This window comes from Labrus mixtus, chromosome 15, assembly GCF_963584025.1.
Source record: "Labrus mixtus chromosome 15, fLabMix1.1, whole genome shotgun sequence".
Classification (NCBI taxonomy): domain Eukaryota; kingdom Metazoa; phylum Chordata; class Actinopteri; order Labriformes; family Labridae; genus Labrus; species Labrus mixtus.
In genome coordinates, this window is record NC_083626.1 from 26,595,670 (window position 1) to 26,617,506 (window position 21,837).

Here is a 21,837-nt window from a genome sequence, read left to right on the forward strand (position 1 = left end):
AAAAACAAAAAACTTTGTAGACTTGGAGAGGTAATGACAAGGGAATAAATGCACGACGGGGGCCGTTCTTCCTGCATGCATTAACCTTTCAACTGACTCTGCTCTACGTGTCATTTTTGCTATGATTTGGCGAGGCTAACAGACCGGTGTTGTGTCTGAGGGGGAGATAAAAGCTGATTGTGGATGTTTTTTCCTCTGGTGGCTGCCAAGGCTCTGGAGAAGGGACGAGCTAGTAGAACTTTTCCAAGTCCCATCATTCGCTCTCTAAACCATCTCTGTAAACGATAGTATCAGGATGATCAGGAAGCATTGCTGGTATGCTGCTGTCGGTCCAGAAAAAGGTAAAATTACTACAAACTCTGCAATTAGGTGAACGGGGAAGGAACTGTGCTTGGCAGGGCAACTTTTGTTGGACATCAGAAACACTAAAAGCGCCATCAACAAAGGCAGGTTAGTCTCTCAAACTTCAAATAGAAAACACTAAAAAATCATGTGTCTCATCGATTTGATGCAGCAGTCTGCGTTTCCATACGTGGTCTTTTATCTTGTTGTGGAATTTACAAGAATCACAAGTTAAAACTAACTTCATTAGAAACAGAATATGAAAGTCGACCCTCCTATCTACATGCTTTGCATTAGCGCACATCTTTTGGATTCTTGCTTTCACAAACGCAATCATTATTTCAACTTGTAATGTAAGCAAATTCCAAATGTCTACATCTTGTTTACAATCCTGCAAGAAAGATACCGCTCTTACATTTTAAATAACGGCCTTAAACTCGGTGTGCAGGATTTCTTTAGGACTTTTTTAAGGGTTAGAATCCCGCCCACTGGTTCATTCGAGTAAGTGTGTCCTGTCACAATTTGTCTGTGTTCACGCGCCCGATGGCAACAGTGTTAGTCACAGTACGTGTTGGCTGGATTGTCAGTGAGACGAGGCTTTGCTGGGATATTTAGTAAATTAGAAGTTTTAGTATTTAGTGATTTAGTAAAAACTGTGTTTATTTTTTGTCACTGTTGGGACTGACAATAAAGTTTATCATCTAATCTAAAAGTAGGACATTTCTTCTTATTTTTTAAGGTTTATTTTTGGGCTTTTTGTGCCTTTATTTTGGAGACAGGAAGTGGATAGAGTCAGAGATCAGTGAGAGAGAGAGATCGGGGAATGACATGCGGGTAAAAGGAGCCACAGGTCAGATTTGAACCTGGGACACTTGGAAGGCCGCAGCCTCTGTACATTAGGGCGCACGCAGTAACCACTAGGCTACTGGTTCCCAAAGAAAGTAGCACACTTCGGTTCATACCTGCAGGCGGCTGTGTAGGGAGTCAATCTTTTGCCGGTGGGCTGAAAGTTACAGAGATTTTCTTCAGGGTTCAGTTTCCTGAGTGGAGATTTTCATTCAGCGTTTTTGTTTCTCTGCATTTTCTTCACAAGTGAGTAAATACTCAAATCAAACTGTTTCATGTGTTCCACATTTCAGTTGAAGTGTTCTCTGTCTCTGTGCGCTCTGTAGGTGACAATAGTGGACACGGGGGTGAGGGGGACTATCGCTGTGGGCCTGGTGCCTAAATTCTACCGGCTGGACCACCAGCCTGGCTGGCTGCCATATTCTGTAGCGTACCACGCTGACAACGGCAAGTAAGTCAAACCACAGTCATCTATACTGTACTGTGCAGCTTTGGTTTCTTGCATGGTTTGACATAATGGATTGTGGCCTGTTGATTCTGCGTCCGCACATACAGTAATTCATTCTCCATCGCTCTTACTTTTTCGATGCTTTTTTAACTGGAAACATTTTTCTTCACTGGTCACAGAAATAGAATTGTTGGCAGAGGAGCTCTGAACCTTGCACAGCTAATTATGGTTTGTCTGACTATCATTTTTAATTAAAATGATAAATCCTCCCCCCCTTTAGATTAATTATTTGATCAGTTAAAGATAATAATTTAAAGATTCTTTACATAAACAATTCATCTTCTTCTTTTTAGATTTAATTTTGGGCTTTATGCTTTCATTTTAGAGAAATCAGAGAGAGAGAGAGAGTGGGAAATGACATGTGGGAGGGGAGCCACAGGTCGGATTCGAACCTGGGCCGATACTCATCTCCCTGCATTTACGAGATTTCCGCTTGGAGGACTGTAGTCTCACATGACATGCACACTAACCACTAGGCCACCAGCGCCCCATCTTTGGTGATAGTTTAACAGTATAAAAACAACTCCCACAATTCCATCCTGCTTCACTACATTCTCAAAGCTCACCTCTATTTGCTCTCCTCCTTCAGAAACCCATAAAGTTAAAAATTCTACAAGCTCAAACCAAAAGTTGCTTTTTAACATGAAAGCCTTAAAAAAATCCTCACAATTTAAGTGTTGGATGACGTGAGTGTTGAACTTTTACAAGACGTACATTTGAAGGACAACAACAACAGTTATTGCTGTCTCAATTGGAACTGAGTGTACTCTCTCTAGTTATATATTTAAATGCACATCATCGTCATGTGTAGGCTTTGCTGCAAAGCCATATCCTCAAATTCTAAACTGGACAAGTACAAGTCAAGATTTAAGGTCAATCCATTGTTTTTTGAGTTTCTCTGAGATGTGTGAAATCATTTTTACTTTGCTAGAAATTAATTAAAGTTATAAAACATGTGTTTAGCTTTTGGACTATGCTCATTTTGGTCTCTTTATTCTCTTTAGGTTATACAATGGAAACCCTGTGGGGCAGCAGTTTGGACCAAAGTGTGCTCGCGGTGACCGCATTGGCTGTGGAATACACTCAGAAAACATCGAAGCAGGTTTAACAACAGTCTTTTTCACCAAAAATGGCAAAGAGGTAGGTGTGTTTTTAATCACTAATCACTAAGACTGTCTGTAATACTTTATTTTAATGTTTTTATTCACATATTTTTATTATTTTTCCCCCTCCTGATGCAGGTGGGTTCAGTGGAGGTCCCCGTGTCTGCAGAGGGGCTGTTCCCTGCGGTGGGGATGCACTCCATGGGCGAGGAGGTGAAGGTCGACCTGCAGGCCGAGTGGTTCCTGGAGGAAGACGAGAGCATGATGATGGTGGACAGCCATGAAGATGACTGGGGACGACTTCATGACGTCAGGGTGAGCGGCACGGTAAGGAGAAAACCATCCTTCTGTTCCTCATTGTTAAAGCAGAACTCTTGACACTTTGGGGGGGCATTTTAGGTACGTGCATCAAGGACAGACTTATGCCATGCCTATCTTAGCTTTCTGTAGGGATTTCAAGGATTGCCTTTTGATTGTTTATCATTTAAATAATCAGCTTGGAAACCCCCCACTGGTTGATCAAATCATGCTGAGTCATTGCATTTCTTCTGAGCTGAGTCATTGAACACAGAGCAGTGCATGATTACAACATGGCAGGATGTAAGCTTTTACAAACTGTTGTGTCTCAATGAAAAAAAACCAAAATGATTTAACCAGAGAAGGTGAATCAGAAGCCCTGTGTGCACGACTCCCTTCTGTTTACTGCGTCTCTCTAAGGCTGGGCAATATAGACCAAAACTCATATCTTGATATTGATTAGCTGAATGGCGATACTCGATATATATGGATATGTCTTTTATTAACAGTGAAAACACATGGAAAAATAAACTACCTGTTTGTGAATTTAAAAAGTAATATAATAAAATAAAAATGTGAGAGAGTGGAGGAGCAGGGTTAAGAGGGACAGACAGTCAGTCATCATCAGTGAGATGAGAAAAAGGTGACCTGGCACCTCTGTAACGTTATTTTAATGCAACATAAACTATATCGATATTAACCATATTGTCTTACCCTATATCTTGTTTGAAAATATATCGATATATCTTATAAACTCAATATGTTTCCCAGCCCTACCTCTGGCGCTGAACATAAGTAAAGTAAGTTAAAACCAGTTTTAAACATGACGCGGGTAAACTACGTCTACTTTCTCCCACTGAGGATGGCTCCCCCGCCGACAGAGCTGTCAGCAGCCCTGCAAGAGAGGCTTCCCGTGCAGGAATTTTCTTACTGGATTCTGAAAAGGATACGCAGTGAGTGTTGCAGGTTTAAACAGACTCGTATAGGAGCATGTCCTGGGGTGGCTCGCTCTGCAGGACAACTCAACTGTACTGTGCATAAGACAGAGAAAACAAAGCTGTGCATTTTTCTGGATATTATGCAAAAAAAAAAAATGTAGCCAGAGCAAGAAATTAAGGATAACAGGCACACTGCTTTTGTTAACGGGGCCAGCAGAAGTTGGCAGAAAATGAAAATTCCTCAAAGCTGCTTTAAGAAAGGAAAAAAAAAAAACACTTAGAAAACTGATGTGTTTATTGGAAGTGAAAATTAGGTACAGTCTGTGTGTGTGTCGAGGAGAAGTCTGCCCCATAATGTAGGTTAATTAGTGAATGTTTTTTCAGATGGCGAAAAAATAACAGCAAATGCATAGGCTCTGTCACATAAGGTAACATGAACTGGCTGCTTTCAATGCTACCGGCAAGTTGTGAGACGGGCGAAAACCCCCTGCACATACACTTTGTTTTTCTAACATACGTCTTCTCAATGGGATGGATTATAGTTTGGCTTGTGTTCTGCGGGGCCGTTGCCAGTACCCAATGTTTGTTTTGTACTTGTACAAGATCCTTCAACTGTCTGTTCTTCAGCAAATCCCTCTTTGTTGACAACTGTACTCAATGTTCTCTGAAAATCAGAGGAAGCTCTTGACACAGTTATTCCAACATTATTATGTCTTAGGGGGTTGTAGGATCTTGTCGTGACTGGCTTTGGGGTCACCTCTGCAGACATTAACTCTCCATTTTCTGTTGGGAGCAAGTTGTTGTAACAAGATAAACAGCAGACTCACATTCACAGTAAAGACCGTGAATCTGTTTTAGTCCGACGTTGCAGCATCAGAGTCGAGGGATTATGCAACAGTTTGGCAAATTTACCTACAAATCTGAGAGGCACATAATCAGGGTGACACACAAAGCTTAGTTATCCAGAGGAGTACAGATGAGGCGAGATGGGATCTCCAGACCTGTCATAAAAGGAGGCAATAAAAACATCTATTCAGTGATGAACAGCACTGGGCACACTTGACAACATGAGACACATAAGAGAACGTTACAAAAAGTTGTAGAGTGTTTTAACCCCAGTTCAGTCTACTTCAAATGTTACAAAAAGAAGAAGCATGAAACTCTTTGTGGGATTGTTTACTATAAGGCAACAAATTCAAATAGATATGACTTTACTCATCAGCTTAATAGTCATATTAGCACTTTGTTGAACTACATTGTGAGCATGCACCAGAGTAAAAGGCAGGGCTGCTAATTTTCGAAAACTAGCATGATCTTGAAAGGGGAGGACTCAAAAAGGAGATGTATGTCCAAAGTCACGATTTAATGCGTGCCACATTGAAACGCAAAGAAAGCTACTAGCAGCCTGTTGCAACACAGCCCCTGCCTCTGATACACATACAGACAATCTTACGCCGTTTTCACATCTGCACTCTGGATAATATCTAGATATTTACAGGAGGACTTCTCCGGAGATTCTCCCGACCTAGCCGTTCACATATGCTCCTCACAGCGGGGGACTTTCCCTGTCAGGGGCGGGGGCGGGGAGGGGGGGGGGGGGATTTTCCGAGGTAAGACGTGATTTAAATAAACAATGCAGAAGTAGCGGCCGAAGCAACAGAGTCCGCTAGACGACGCTATAATGAGAATATTTGCCTTTATATCAATGCTATGTGTAATCCAATGGAATGACAACATCCACAAAAGAGAGGAGAACAACATACTGACGAACAGAAAACAGAATGCAGCAGGTTCATCAGAGCACGGTGATCGTAGTGGTCGCGTGCAGGCACTTGAGACAGTCACTGTATATAAACCTCATTCTCTTTCTATTGGCTCGGGTTGAAATCTCCAGAGTATATGCTGCAGCGTTCAGACATCAGCTCACTCGGATACTCTGCGGATAAAATACTCGGGGTCTGGAGGAGAAACTCCTGGTAAAGTCTGCGTGAAAAATGCGTCTGTTTGCGTTCACACATAGCCTAAAGAACCTCCGGGTAGACAAATCTCCGGAGTTTTTCAGGAGATTTCTGTATGTGTGAGAAGGGTTTTTGAAACATGGACGTAGTCTCACTGGTGTCACCCATTGGTTTGGATTAACATCCCTTACAGGGTGTTTAAAGTCTTTGTCGCTCTTTGTTCAAGTGTTGCCCATCAGTAAGTCCTGATTGACATTTGGTTATGTTGGTGGTACGGTTAGGGTCAGAGGGTCAGAGGGTCAGAGGGTCAGAGGGTTAGAGTTCAGGTTCAGGTTCAGGGTAGAGATACACCGATACCACTTTTTTGCAAACCAAGTACAAGTACTTACATTTGGGTACTCACTGATACCGAGTACCGTTACGAGTACTTAACGCCCTGATCTGCGTCTGTTTCTTTGGTCAAAAGTCTCTAAAGCGCGGTCACAGCAGGAATTACATCTGACGCTAAAGCATCAGACGAGCTCACTTTTCGGGTTAACTCCTCAAACGGAGCCAAAACAGACAAAGTTTTTTTCCAGAAGTGTCCACTGGGGCGCTGTAAGATTGTCGGGGAGTTCATATTCGGAGCCAAATATTCCCAGAGCCCGCTTCTGCTCGGTGAGAGACTGTAGCATGTAGTACGTGCTATTCCAGCGCGTCTGCACGTCTTGTTGGAGTCTTCTTACGGGCTGGTTGAGCTGCAGCTGAATGTCTTCCAGGCGCGAGTAGGCTAATGCCGAATGCTTCAAATGTCCAACAATTTTACCGCGTCAGCTACACTCCGTGCAAAGTTTGCAGTCTGCTCTTCTTTTGTCGTCATCGTTTACGCTGAAATATCTCCACACCGCTGACATCTCGCTTCTCTCCGCCTACCCGCTCAACTGAAAAGAGGCGCACGCCCGCCGTAAAGTGGTATCGGTGCCGTTGTATCCGCGTAGTTTTACGAGTATGAGTACTTAAAGGCAGCATCGGACCGATGCCGAATACTGGTATCGGTATCGGGTCATCCCTAGTTCAGGGTTGTTTTCATGAAACTATGATTCAAGTTGTGGGTGTTAGCTGCTCAAAAGGAGTCCATTGTTGGCAGCAGCTGCTGTGTCATCAGTGATATCACAGTACTGTACTCCCACAGATGTAGAAAGGTGAACTGTAGCACCTTTGTTCTGTTTTAAGGTGTGAGTTCTCATCTCCCCCCCCCCCCCCCACCCCACCCCTCCAACTTCTTCAGAAAGTAACCACAAGACATAAAGCAGGTCTCTCATTGACATAAGAGGGATAGAGGCCAGGCTGTGTGTGTGTGGGTCCCGTATGTGGTTACGTGATAAACGTGGCCGTCCACGGCGGTACAGTCATCTGCCACACACACAGTACAGAGGCTATCGTCTTTTTCTCAGAGCAGACGGGTCATAAAAGCAGGAGAGGGGATGATTCAACCAGCAGTCTTACTCCCCGTCTCCCCTTCTGTTTTTCTGGACCAAGCGGAGGCGATGGCATGAGACTTGTTGGTGGAGCCAAGTGCCTGGCGGTCCACCAGGTTGTAAAAATTCAATAAGTGGAGTAACGGGACTCGCAGGAATCTTTTACTCTCTCTTATGTGGTTGGAGGTTTTCACAGCTGGGGTGCCCGGCTGCAGGGTCCGCTCAGACGTCCAGAAGTTTAAGTTCCTTCCTCTCTTTCTTGTTTTTCTCTCACGAGTAAGCGTGACCATTAGCCGCCCATGAGGTGGTCATCATTGTGCAGGTTGATCACGCTGAAACCGATAACACGTTTGAACAGGTACAGGTGTAGATAACGACGACGAGGAGAGAGTGCGGGGTGAAAGGAGCAACAAGAGGAAGAAAAATGAAAAAGTGTGGTCGAGGAAATTAACAGATATGAGGAGAAAAGAAGGGAAATTAGAGGTTTTGTTTTCAAGGTTAGAAACCTCGGAGTAGCAGGATTAGTTTGAGGTCAGATTATGTTTTAAGGGGTAGAGCGTTCTGTCAGCCACATGGTGGTCTCACTTAATCTCCTCAAACGTTTAGACTTTTAATTCGTTTTATTCATTCTGTGGTTTGAACCAGAAACGTAAACCGTCTCTGTTTGCCTCAACTTTTCCAACTCTGAGTCTCTGAACAAACAACTCCTCCTATACAGTATCGCCCCCCCCCCGCCCAGATCCTTTAACCTTCCTCCCCTTGTTCCCTCGTCTACTGTCCTATTCTCCTCATCTTCTTTCCTTGTTTGTCTATTCCTCTCGTAACCTTGACTCATCTTCTCCCCTCTTCTCCTACATCCTGAACTTGTCTCTTCTCCTACATCCTTGTTTCCTTGTCTGTCATACACTCGACCATTGTCTCCTCTCCCTCCTTTCTTGTGTTATCTTCTCTTGTCCTAGAACCTTGTCTACTCTTTGCTCCTCTCCTTAACTTGATCCGTCTCCTTTTTTTCTCTCCTTCTGTCCTTGCCTATGTTTTCCTTTTCTGACTCTACTCTTGTTTCATCTATCTTTGCCTTCACACCACCTTATGTCCTTTCCTAGCCTCCTCTTCTCTCCTATCCACTATCCCCACTGGCCCGTTCTCCTCCCTTCCTCTCATCTATTATGTTTCTCTTTTTCCACTCCCTTGTCCTTGAATCGCCCCCTAAACTTAATCATTGTCTTGACTTAATCAAACATGTCTTGTTTTTTTTTTCTCTTGTCTCTCCTTTCTTGGTGCTCAACTCATCTCCTATCCCCTTCTTTTCCTCATTTGGCCTTAAATCTCCTCTCCTCTCCTCTCCTCTCCTCTCCTACTGCCTACTCCTCCTCTCCTTGACACTCATTTCCTTCTCCTATCTCCTATATCCTTCCCTCTTCCTCTTGTCTCTCCTCTGTCCTTTAATCCTCCCTTCACCTCAAACCGTACTCCTCTCCTCTCCTCTCCTCCCCTCTCCTTATCCTTTACACATTTCCTGCTCCTATCCCCTCTATCCTTGTCTCTCCTCTCCTCTGTCCTTTAATCCTCCCTTCACCTCAAACCTTTACCCCTCTCTCATCTACCCTTGTCTTTTCTTCCTCTCCTGCTCCATTCTCCTCCGTCTATGTCTCCTTTCCTCTTATCTTGTTTCTTCTATCTTTGTTTGCATTGTCTGCATCCAAACTAAACTCCTCTGGCTTTTAATAATATTTAGTTTTATCATACTGTAGCTGTGAAGTAAACGTATTTTACATATTTGAAGCAATGGAAATATTTTTCCCTCCTGTCTCACGTGCAGCTAAGCAACAGATATTTCCAGTCTGAGTGGGTTTCAGATGACTTAGGGATCTATCATTCAGTTGTCAAAGATGAATAACACTTCTCCAGCCCTTTAGCAGTTTCATCTCCTCACCAACATTCAATCAAAACAGTGAAACGGTTTTTACATGTTGCTATTTACCTAGTAAGTTGCGGATGATAGCTGTCCTTACCGAACGTTCAGAGGGGGAGAAACAGGGTGACGAAGAAGATGGCTAGAAGATTAATGACTTCTCTGACTGGTATGCTTTTGGTGAGAAAGTACTGACAGTGCAAAGCCGCAGAATGCACCGAGGACAATGGTGGTGGCAGTGACTTGCCTGCAGCCTGAGTTTAGATAGTAGAGTATCTGATCACAGATTTCTGCCCACTATCATCATACCTGCCTTGCACAATATTTCCTCCACTTGCTCTGTTCTGTCTTCATTTGTTCGCCTGTTTTTGTGGCTCTCTTTCTGTGTATTTCTTCGATCAAATGTGGTCACCCTTGAAACCAAAAGTTAGTATGAAAGAAAACTTTCAGGGAGGTTTTCTGTCTGGCCTCCCTCATTTTATTTTCATCATCCTTTATTTTGCTCTTTGTTCCTTTCGACTTTTTATTCTCTCATCTGAAGGCCTGTCTGGGGTGCTGAAAATTCAGTCCTCCTTGTCTTTTTTTTTTAGTCTGGAAACTGAAGTAAATCGAGTGAATTTTTAATGGCTCTGCTCTTGTTGGCTCTGTTTTTTTTTTGCCTTTAAAAAGTTTCACTGGCAGCTTGATCTGTGATGAAAGCACATTTGTCATTATGTGAACTGTAAACATAATCATGGGGAGGCCTGCCAAAGCAGCAGATTGTTTCAACTGATCAACTCTTTTAAAGAAATACAATGAAATAAAAACGTGCACAGACCTTATTGGTAATCAAACATGTTTGTTGGAAATTCTGGGAAAGGGTTAGATTAATGTGCAACGACACGGGAAGGCTAGCAGGGTGAACATGTTCTTTCCTCATGCAGTAAAGATGAGAAAAATCATCTTGAAATGACACAGAACCGATTGATTTAAATGCTGGTGGAACTATAGACTTTATAAAACATGGACGTCGTCTCAGTGACATCACCTGTTGATTTCTGAAGTGCAGTTTTGAAGCCCAACAATGGCGGTTGCCACATTGGAAATGCTATCTCAACTGAACTTTTGGTCAGTTAGTAACAGGCAAAGAGTCGGAGCTGAGGCGGGCCTTAAGCCTCCTGACTAACGACTGCATTGCGCCCACTTGCTGTCAGATCAGCCACACCCCTAATAATGCATCCTTCATGTAATTAAAATGGACGAGTTATAAAAAAAAGTTTGCAGATAAAGAAATGAGCTTCTCCGACCAAACTGTTTTTTTTGTTTTTTATTTATGCTGTCAACATGGCCATTTTAATATGGGTGTTATTTGGACTTCCAAGGCTTTTGGAGCCAGCCTCAAGTGGACAGTTGAGGAACTGCAGTTTTTCAAACTTTCTCATTGGCTTCTTTGTTTAAAGGCTTAATATGCGATTTTTCACACTTAAATGTAATAGAAATCAAGTATATCCAATGAAATGACTGTCTACAATGGGTGTAACACCCGAGTCCCACTGTCTGTGATGTTTTCAGAGTCCTATCTTCAGTTTGTTTACATCGCCCGGACGGCCGGCTGACTCCTCCCCTCACAAATAAAAGTTGTTTAATTGAGGGACTAGAGAAAAGAAGAATAACATACTGTACTCACTGCTTAACTGTGTTTCTAGATCACGCTCATTTCAGGTAAATTTACATGCAGTGTGAAGATACGAGCATAATAAAGATCGCTAGCATTAGCATGCTAACACAACAATGCAGCGTGAGTTGTTTTGGTTTCATGCTGGTGCTCAAGGGCGACATCTGCTGGATCAAAAAATCACATATAAAGCCTTTAAACATTGGAGGTTGCAGCATGTGTGGAACCTAAAGTAGCGTTTTTGCAATAAGAAACACAACATTTTTACAGCATTTATTTCATAAATCTTTTGAGATTAAAAGATGTATGTTTGGCCAGCTGCACAGAGGCTAGAAAGCGAGTTGAGTTTCGGTCTCTGGCTCTCTTGTTTTCATTGTTACACAACCATTTGTGGCACTTTTCATGTTAACAATTGAGTGTAATACTTGAATAACTTCCAGAGGAGACTGTCTGAAATCATGCCCAGGAACTCTCCTCTCTATTATAGCTGGCTTTTCTGTCTGCCTTCTGCCAGTGAGACGGTATGGAAAAACGAAAAAACACTTCTTGCTGGATGTCATGTCTTACTTAATAGCTCTGTCAGAGAAAATGCCCGAAAATCCAAAACGATTGGTATCAGAAGCATTATTTGCATGTACGTTATCACCTTTGAAGTGAAGTCATTGTGGAGTCTAGCCTCTGTCTCGAATATGTTACAAAGTCAAGTACAGCTACAGAAAGTAGAAGTATTTTAGCTTTAAGCGGTGCATTATGGTACAATGGTACCCGACAGCTGGGTGTGGTCACAGGTACTGCAGAACTCACCTGACCACGCTAAGCTGCTTCAAAAGACTTTCACCTTCCAATGACGAGTTCATCACAGAAAAACTTTTTGTAATAAACTTTATTGAAAAGTTGTTAAGGTTGAACATTGGTATTGGCTGATGCATGCCCTGTTGACGGACAGTAATCTGAAAAAGCAATCTGTTTTACTGTTACACACAGATCTGTTGAAAAGACGTTTTTATGATTCTCTGTATTTCTGAACATTTGGCAGAATTTACAATAAAGTCATTTATCTTAATACTTGGAACCTAGAGACGTCTATGAGGCAGACACCATACCATTCTGATACAAAAACATTGAGATCTCAAACTATTCTATATTTTCTTTTAGGGAAACATAAGTTGGATTGTGCAAAAAGAGATCTTGTGAGATCTCCCGCAGGGGGTCAAGTTCATTGAGTTCTATTGATTAAATAGGGGAAAGAAAATAATGATGCCAGCAGGGTCGGGCTCTTTTGAAAAATCCAGACACACTCAGAGTTGAGAAAGATGTCATTGATCTGTTGGCTTTAGTTTTTGATACTTTTGTTCAACACTAATACATTTAATTCTCCACAGCTTCTTGATTTCTATAAGATTACACCATCGCCATTGTCTTTACAAACCCTGTCATGTCTGTCAGATCAACAGAATATGTTTGATTACAATCCATATGAACTCTGTTTGTCTCTAGCCTGCCACCATGCTCCTGCTCTGCTGTTTTTCTTTAGAGGAGGCATTTGGCCGGCTCTCCTCTGCGTACGTGCGGCACAGAGCGAATACGAGCCTCCAATCCTCTGCCTCCTGTTGTCACAGCAGTCGCTGTGCCCACTAACTTAATCCCCTCAGCTGCGGATGAGCAGGCCTACGAGTAAGAGGACAGCACCTGAGTCTGCAGTTATCAGTCTGCAGTTACCCCCCCCCCTCCCCCCTCCTTCAGGGGGAGATTAAAGGTCTGGATGTTTGTGTCTTACCCTTTGACACATTTCTGCGTGTAGATATGCATAAACGTCTTTCCAGGATATCTCCTCTTCTTCCTCCGGCTGAAAGTTTTCATCAATTCAAAGTATTAATCATGACTGTGCTGTTCCTCCTCGTTGAGCCTTTCCAAAAGTCAGAGCCAGTTCGGTACCAACGCCCCTCTAAGGTTGCCTGCTTCCTTCCTTCCTTCCTCCCTTTCGGGAACAATAGTCATGGATCCCAACAAGACACTGCTCGTGGAAGAAAAGTTCACAACTTTCTCATCAAGCTGTTGTGGTTGAAAACCTCCCAGGCGGAGCAGTGGCACCATGACGGTTGCCACCAGTTCTGTGGACCGAGCAGCGTGAGAAAAGAGGAAACTACGAACAACTTGATCCAGAGAAAGTCGGCCAAGAGGAGGCTGGATGGCTGCTTGTGACGGAGTGACCTCGGGTTGTACCAAGCCAGAGTTTTTATCTTACATATGATACGAATTTGATACCAAGGCAACAAAAATAGAAGTCCTGGGACTTCTTGTAAACTCGAGTGGTTAGCAGACTTTTGCTCGAGTGTTAATTCATCATCAATAACATTACTAATGACCAAAGGGCATATGTCCCAGTATATGCCTTTGAATAATGATTATGTATCCTTTGGCCTTGTAGAAAGCCTTCTCTCAGCAGATATATATGAGTCTCTTTTATGTGCTTATCAAAACATTGGATCAAGTTTAGGATGGCTTACGAAGAGTAAATAAGTTTGTGTTTTGTGCAAGAAGAGCCGTTAAAGGTTCATTAACATGTGAAAAGAAACATGAATTGGAAGTTATTGGAATGGTTAGTGTCAGGGGCGGCTGTCGCTCAGTTGGTAGAGTCGGTCGTCTCTCAACTGGAAGGTCGGGCGTTCGATCCCCAGCTCCTGGAGCAACATGTCCGATGTGTCCTTGGGCAAGACACTTAACCCCATGTTGCTCCCTCTGCTTCTGTGGCGGTGTATGAATGGGATTAGTTACTGCTTTGCATAGCAGCGTCTACCATCAGTGTGTGAATGTGTAGGTGTGACCTGCGGTGTAAAAAACGCTTTGAGTAATCAGAAGACTAGAAAAGCGCTTTACAAGCTCAAGTCCATTTACCATTTATATTATTTCTAACATGTAACAGGGAGTCTTGTTTCAACCAACACTGACAATAACTGTGAACTTGTTTTTCATACTTTTGCATCCTTCCCTGAGCTCACCTGTTTTTCTGAGTTTTGCAGCTTTCACATCAGCGTTTACTTTTCTGATGTATCCAAAGAAATCCGCACTGGTCAAAATGTGTTGGCGTTGGGAGTTGCAGGTTAATTTTTGCCACACCTCCCATCAGTGTTACTGAGATAATAAATAAATGAAGTGTATTAAAAGGTGATGAGAAGCTCCAGGTGGCCAGTGAGTGATGACGTGACAGTGAAGAGCAACATGTACAGGTTTCAACAGAAATCTCCGACGGACGATTGATTGATAAAACTATGCGGGTACAACGTCAGGCCGTTGTTTTGTGTTTTTACTTTGTGGTGGTTGCATAGTGCTCGGATGTGTCTGCTAGTCATACCTCATGTGATCACTTTCACATCATTGAGGTCGTCAGTCACCTGCAGAACTTTGAACTTTGGTTTCTGTGGTGGGGGAGTTGCCGTAAGGGATGCAGCTTGTATCCAAGCAGATGTCATGTTGTCTTTCATGACTTATCTCCCCCCGCCCCGCCCCCTCACTTACTTTGTCAGTGCTATGGTACTTACAAATTGTGTTTGGATTTTTGCACATTGTTTTGTTTGTTAACTTTCTCAGTGCCAAGGATGATACTCTGTCGGGGCTAAGCTGAAAAAAAAAGTTGGTGTATAATTGTTTAAGATTTATTTTTGGGCTGTTCATGCCTGTATTGGAGAGGCAGGTCAGTGGACAGAGCCTGACACCAGGGAGAGAGAGAGTGGTGAATGTTGTGGGAAAGGAGCCACAGGTTGGACCTGACCTTGGGTCGTCTGCCCGAGGTCCACAGCGCCCCACACATGAACCAACCACCAGGCCACCGGCGCCTCTTATCGACCATAATTTAGGTTATTTTAACGTTATACAGCATAAGTTGGCGCACACATCATTGAAGGATTGTCTTCCTTATACAATAGAAGGATTAAACATTAGTACAGCTTTCTTTACAAGGATGTACTTCATGATCTACCTTCTCATTTATGCTCACTACTGATTCCAAAAACTGTCAGTAACCTTGGCTCTCATGGTCTTATCATCTAGTTTGTTCTTTGAACTCGTTCTGTCTTAAAAAAAAAAGAGCTTTTAATGTTTTTTAGCTTATCTTGGTCTGAGCTACAGAGCCATCTTTAATTAGCTTTGATGATATGAAAACCAGGATAAAGGATAATTCGATCAAAGTATGCACATGGCTTACTGCTCCCTGCTGCTCATTTATTATCTGATGTAAAATGTGTTTGTTGTTTGTGCTCAGTGTGAAAGTTTTATGCTGCTGTCTTGCAACATAAAAGTTGCTTTTGGCTCCTTTAAAAATTATGTAGAAATGACAGATTGGCGGCATCAAGGTACTAGATTTAATATTCATATTTATACCTCCTGCACAATGAAAATGACTGATGGTCAAGTCAGAGGTCTGAAGGCTATCTTACTTGGTTCAGAGGTGGAAACAAGGACACGGTCTCACATTTAATCACTACATTTTGTCCAAATCTTTAATATTTTAAAGCCGATATTGTGGTTTTCAAAATTTTGGAAATATAAGGATTTCTTCTGAGAGGAAGTAAACTTTGAAGACAGCAGAGCAGGAGCCAGGGATGAGAGAAAAGGTGACACAATCTCAAATTTTCACACTTTTAACATGGACCATCAGTGAACAGATGTTGGGATGGAGATGAGAAATACACAGAGATGCAGAGACAGAGATTGAAATGAATAAAATACATCCAAACTGAAAGAAAGGAAGAATAACCCAGAAGCATTATGAGGCAATGACTCCAGATGACAACACTGTGAAAATCCTAATCAAGGAGAGGTCCATGAATTTCAGTGTCAAATTTCTTTGCCCATTAGGTGTGACAGGAATCTGGCAGGACAACTCACTGGGCGTTACATCTGTTTCCCCGAGCAGCATCTTAAAAAAACACGGCCTCGCACACCACCATCACCATTCTCACAATTAGAGGAGCAGCTGAGAAGAGCTATGTCAGTGAGGCATGCTGTGCTCAAGGCTACGTCTCTCTTTTCTGCCCTCTCGTATCTCTCCTCCCTCCATTACTCAGCAGCAAGAAGCAGAAAAAAAAAAAAAGAAAAAAGAAAAGGGCGTGACTAAGAGCTCATCACACCGAAACTCTTTCCTCCTCTTCCAAAAGAAGTGCAGCTGTCCAGGCATGAAAGTGCAGCAGGTTAGGGAGACACAAGAGTACACATGAAAAGGGCAGTATTTAACAACAAGGTGGAGGCTAAGACTGTTATCCACACGAACAATTAATCAGCCTCCTGCTATAAAGAAACGATGAAGAAATATTGTTCTGGTTCCAGGAATTTAAAGAGATTTTCTTTGTCTCCATTAGTTTAAAAATGCATAGCAACAAAGCTTTGCAAAAGGACAGATCATTATGGCGCATAATCTACAGTTAAAGAAGTTTGCATGTTACATTACAAGCTTTTTGTCTATTGGATGTTTCAGTAAAAATGAAGAGAAGACAAGTATATAGTCTCATAGTCCACTGCACAGCTCCTACATTGCACCTTTTGTACATTTTGTGTTTTTTACATTTTTTATATTTAATATTTAACATTTTTAAATTCTATTTTATATATTGTAATATCTTCTTATACTGTATTATTTAAGTTGTTGCTAGTTCTGCTTTATTTCCTTGTTAATTGTTTAGCACCAATACAGAAGTCAAATTCCTTGTATGTGTAAATGTACTTGGCAATAAATTCTGATTCTGATTCTGATATGAAATATGTATTATTTCAGTTGAATCCCTGAGCTTTAAAGGTGCACTGTGGAGTTTTGGTCGAGAAATTGGAAAGTTGGAGAATTTTACAGATCCTGTGGTATATGTTCATAACTCTCTATACACAAACTGTCCTCAGAGGAACATGTGTTCCCTGTAACACTGTCTGAAGATTAAATTAGTTATGGTAGTGGGCCTGCAACAGTGAGACCGTAACTCTCCTGGTAGCTTTTTAGCTCCAGTCAGTGTCCAGGGACCCATTTTTTCCTTTGAATAAAGTTTGTGTATTTAGTTCAGACAATATAGTATAGAATTGTTTCATTTCTACAACTTTTAATTTTCACCTCCAAATCTACATAGTGCACCTTTAAAGTCTTTATATGTGATTTTTCACACTTAAATATAATATAAATCAAGTATATCCTCTGAAAATAACTCTGTGAGTCATGACTGTCTACAATGGGTGTAACACCCGAGTCCCACTGTCTGTGATGTTTTCAGAGTTTTCAGAGTCCTATCTTCACTTTGTTTACATCGCCCGGACGGCCGGCTGACTCCTCCCCTCGTGTATAAAAGTTGTTTAATTGAGGGACTAGAGAAAAGAAGAATAACATACTGTACTCACTGCTTAACTGTGTTTCTAGATCACGCTCATTTCAGGTAAATTTACATGCAGTGTGAAGATACGAGCATAATAAAGATCGCTAGCATTAGCATGCTAACACAACAATGCACCGCGAGTTGTTTTGGTTTCATGCTGGTGCTCAAGGGCGACATCTGCTGGATCAAAAAATCACATATAAAGCCTTTAAAGTGAGATTATGACTCAGAGCTCTACTCGCATTTTCCTTGTGGTTGACATTGTCGCTTATGGGCATCAAACAGGAGGCACTCCATCTAGTGATGAAAAATGCATCGCTAAAAAAAACTACATTTCCGTATGAGGCTGGCTGCAAAAGCGAAGGAATCCCCATTTTTCAGAGCAGAAACAAAAATGTTTACAACTTGGTACAAACAAATATAAATGGTGCATTTTTAAAATCAGAACTGTTCTCAGGAACCAATTTAATCCATCATCAAACCTCACAGACTGAAATCAGTTTTTTTTTCAGTGTGATGCATCACCTAGCAACAGAGCATAACAACAAGAAGAAATGTAATAACTTAATTGAGACACTTGACTTTTTCTTGTGACGTAGATGTGGAAGAGCTGTTTCTACCAGGTGTGTCCTTCAAGTGTCTGGCCAGCCATACACACACACACACACACACACACACACACACACACACACACACACTATGATTTCCTTTGGTCCACCCCCACCTTGTCTGTCATCCCAGCTTCTCCACCTGGGGTTGTTTTTTTCGTCAAAGTGCAAATGCTCATTCATTCACATACGTCCATTAATGAAGTTGAAACCCCACTCAGCCTAAAGGCTTTGTGGTTGCCTAGCTGCCCACCTACTCACCTGTACCCACCCATCTTCACCTGTTCAGATGCTTAAGTCCAAAATAGACCTGAAAGCAATCGCATTAACATTGGGTGCTGAACATGCAACCTGGAGCGGCTGTTGGTACTTGTTGGATCGTCCCCACGGGCGGCTCAGTCTGTCACCGTGCCCACTCACTTAGGACACTCTTTGCTAAAGCGAGTTGCGTGGTAAAGTCGCTCATCTCAGGGGCGGAGATCCTGCCCAAGCTTGATCGGATGCGTCTCCCATCCACTTTGCCACTTACAAGGAGCTGAATTAGCCTCGGGCCCGGTCGCTTTTAAACGACTGAGACAAAGAAAGTAAAAGAAACTTATATAACAGCAGCAGTAAATAGGTAGACTGAGAAAACTTAAGGCCCGAGGTATTCTTGAAACAAAGTAGTTTGTACAGCATGTCGCCCCATCTTGTCTGAGGGCGAAATTATTTATATCTGTTCTGAATGGCCACCATTAAAGGCAGGTTTAAACCCTGCTGCCATAGAGAGGGGTGAGGCACATTGGGATGGTCTCTCCAAAGACTCTCTAAAACTTACAAGCTATGCTAGAAAAAGAAAAAAAAGGTGAAGAAACTCTCTCCTTTTTGACATTAAATTTATTGATTAATAAGTTCCTCTTTCACTCATGCACTCCTGAAAATGTCTAGATTTCAGGACAGGCCTGTAAGCTTTCACATGTGCAGCTTACAGCAGCCTGTCAGACTGGAAGGGGGGTGGGGGTTCAGGAGGCAGGACGTGATATATAAGAACGATGCGGAAATGGCGGGCAAAGCAGCATCGTCTGACACTATAATTACAGTTTCTGCCTTTATATTAATGCTACTTGTATAGGAATGTTTTTGTGTGTTTTTTTCTCTCACAAAGAAACACTTTTTTGTGGTTACCGAGCAACAGTGGCGAAACCCCAGTGAAACATAAACAGTAAATAAGTCATATTACACTGTCATCTGTCAGAAGGGTCTCTGGTCACTTCTCAAAGGTGTAACCAGTACTAGGTGCATGCAGTCGTGTAGCAGGTAAAACAATCTGTGAACTAAAGGCTAATGCCCAAAGAGCTTAAAGACAATGACAAAAAGCTCTTTCACACTGCCTCGCTTTATGCTGACATATTTATTGAATCGGTCTGACCAACCTTCATCACGTATGGGTTGGGTTTTTCCAACACTTTTCCACTCTCACCAGGCTAGAATACCTTGCTTTATTTTTTATTTTGTTATTAACCTTAATCAACATCTTAATGAGGCAAGTTTGGAGGCTAACATGCTCAAAAACCCAAATCCCAAAGTATGGCAGAGTGTTATGATAATGCTTTATGAGGATTCACTTCAGGGTCTTTAGCGGTAGGCGTGGTTAGTAGGAGGAGAAGCAGGGTCAGTACTGACACTGAGACTGTTGCTTTTAGTCTTTCAGAGATCTGATTATAATCCAAACTATTGGGGCGAATTGAACCTGATGCGGATGTTAGGGGCGAAAAAATGTCACTTTTATCTTTCCAGGATTTTTTTCACTCAAAGTCCAGAACCTCGCGGTGGTGCTGGAGGAAGACAGGGTTTCATTAGAGTCTGGAACATTCAAGACAACTTCAGATCAATCCCATAGATCGCATGAAGTCCAGAGGTTTTCACATGTAACTGACTCTTTTAGTGTTTCACAAAGCATTTTATGTAGCTTTTATCATTCTTTTATCGAAAGTCTTTTAACATTTTCTTTTATCTGTTGGTTCAGTGGGTTGTCTGTGAAGGACAAGAACAGTTTGAACCACATCGTAAAAGTCTGCTCTAAGATTATTGGAGTCCAGCTGAAAGACTTGAGCTCCCTGTGGAAGGAGCGTGTGGTCCAGAAAGCCAAAGGGATCATAAACCAACCTGAACATGTTGTCCAATCGGAGTTTTCTTTAATGCCCTCTGGACGGCGCTATCTTGCCCCTCCAAGGAGGACAAATAGATACTCCAACTCTTATATCCCTTCAGCTATCAGGCTGTTGAATGCTGAACAAGTCTGTCATCGTATTAGGAAATTGTAGATTGATAGCGCTGGCTTTCTCACTTGACGACCTGTTCGTCTGTTGAACTGTTGTTACTGACATGTGAATGTAACTGTTTGAATGCTGTGGTGATGTGTTTGTTTCCTTTATGTTGTCTTTGCGTTTTTCAATGGCTCGGTAGGTTGTGAAACTGAATTGCCCTTCTGGGATAAATAAAGTTTTCTGAATCTGAATGTAAATAGAGCCGACGCCGAGAGGAGCGGAGGGCGAGTAGTGAGGCAAAGTTTGCTAGTTGATGCGAGAGGAACAGGTGTATGTTAGTATTCTAAACACAAGGAGCTGGACATTATTTAAAGATGTATTTGTTAAATCATGGCCCGAGTATATAGCTGTAGCCCACAGTTAACTCACTTGTTTCAAAGCAACAATATCGGTAGGTCATCACCCTGTTGGTACCATCGATTTCCCGCCCATTTCATGGAAATTCATCGGAAGACATTTCCCTTAAATCCACAAAAACACCAACTTAATTGAAGCGCTAGAGGAAATGTGACGGGGATCATCGCAGTCAGTTGGCTCCTTCATGAAAGGGCAGCAGCGCGTTGAAATGTTTTTGGTGGTGGACAGATTAAGTGCTGCTAACGGGGCTTACAAAGAGAGAGCTTGAGAAAGAAGAAGCAATGCAGTGTGAAGTGAGTGTGATTGTTGGATTGGTTTTTGGATGGTAATAAAATGTGTTTGATCAAGACTTTTCAATACGGACTTTGAAAAGGTGTGAGGGGAAGGGGTTTCAGGGGATCGCTTAGTTTGAGGCATTTGAGCTGACCATAGCGTGGACCCTGTTGTGTTATGAAAGCCAGGCAGCTTGGATGGTGATCTTTGTCTTGTAGGTCTCGGGGTGAATGAGTCTTATGGTTGGAGTTTATGAGGCTATAACTCAAAGGGTAATGCGAGCCCTGCTTATTAGAATGCTTGTGTTTTGGTAGTCTATTTTAAAATGTATTTTCCTAATGTTTTAACCCCTATATTTTTTCTCTCCCCTCACACCAGCTCTTGGAGTACGTTGGCAAAGGAAAGAGCATCATGGACGTGGGTTTGGCTCAGGCCCGCCAGCCACTCACCACCCGCTGCCACTACTATGAACTGGAGATTGTTGATGCAGGGGAGAAGTGCTACATTGCCCTGGGCCTGGCAAGAAGGGTGAGCTTTCTAAGAAAAGAAAAGCTTCTGACAAATTTACACACACACCTACACTCAGTAGAGAGCATGTCTTATTACATTTGGCACTTCTCCCTCGTCTTTCCGAGCTGTCATGTATTGGCCAGCTCGATGACTTCCCAAGAAGTGGACTGCAGGACTCCCTCTCCCTCGCCTCTGTTCCCCATTTTTCAACAAGTCGTAAAGCTGACAGCATGCTAATGAGGAAAACTTTCACAACAATCTGATTTGGGAATAAGGCAGGATAATAGCATGTACCAAATGTTCCTCAGGCCCGGACTAGGAAATGTTGTGAACTTTTCCTTACAGCTGAAACTCTTGTTAGGACCCCTGCATACACGTCGTTATGACTTGTAACTCCATGAAGCCCTTTTAGAGTAAACTT

General features: G+C 42.4%; 1 protein-coding gene across 1 annotated transcript in view; it reads left to right on the forward strand.

Moving 5' to 3' along the window:
- The window catches only part of spryd3 (SPRY domain containing 3), a 59,788-nt gene that overhangs the window by 6,180 nt on the left and 31,771 nt on the right, over window positions 1-21,837 (forward strand). The window contains exons 4-7 of the mRNA XM_061058179.1: window positions 1,515-1,639; window positions 2,701-2,836; window positions 2,938-3,126; window positions 21,285-21,434. Coding sequence (XP_060914162.1) covers window positions 1,515-1,639; window positions 2,701-2,836; window positions 2,938-3,126; window positions 21,285-21,434 — 600 coding nt within the window. The remainder of the gene's footprint in view (window positions 1-1,514; window positions 1,640-2,700; window positions 2,837-2,937; window positions 3,127-21,284; window positions 21,435-21,837) is intronic.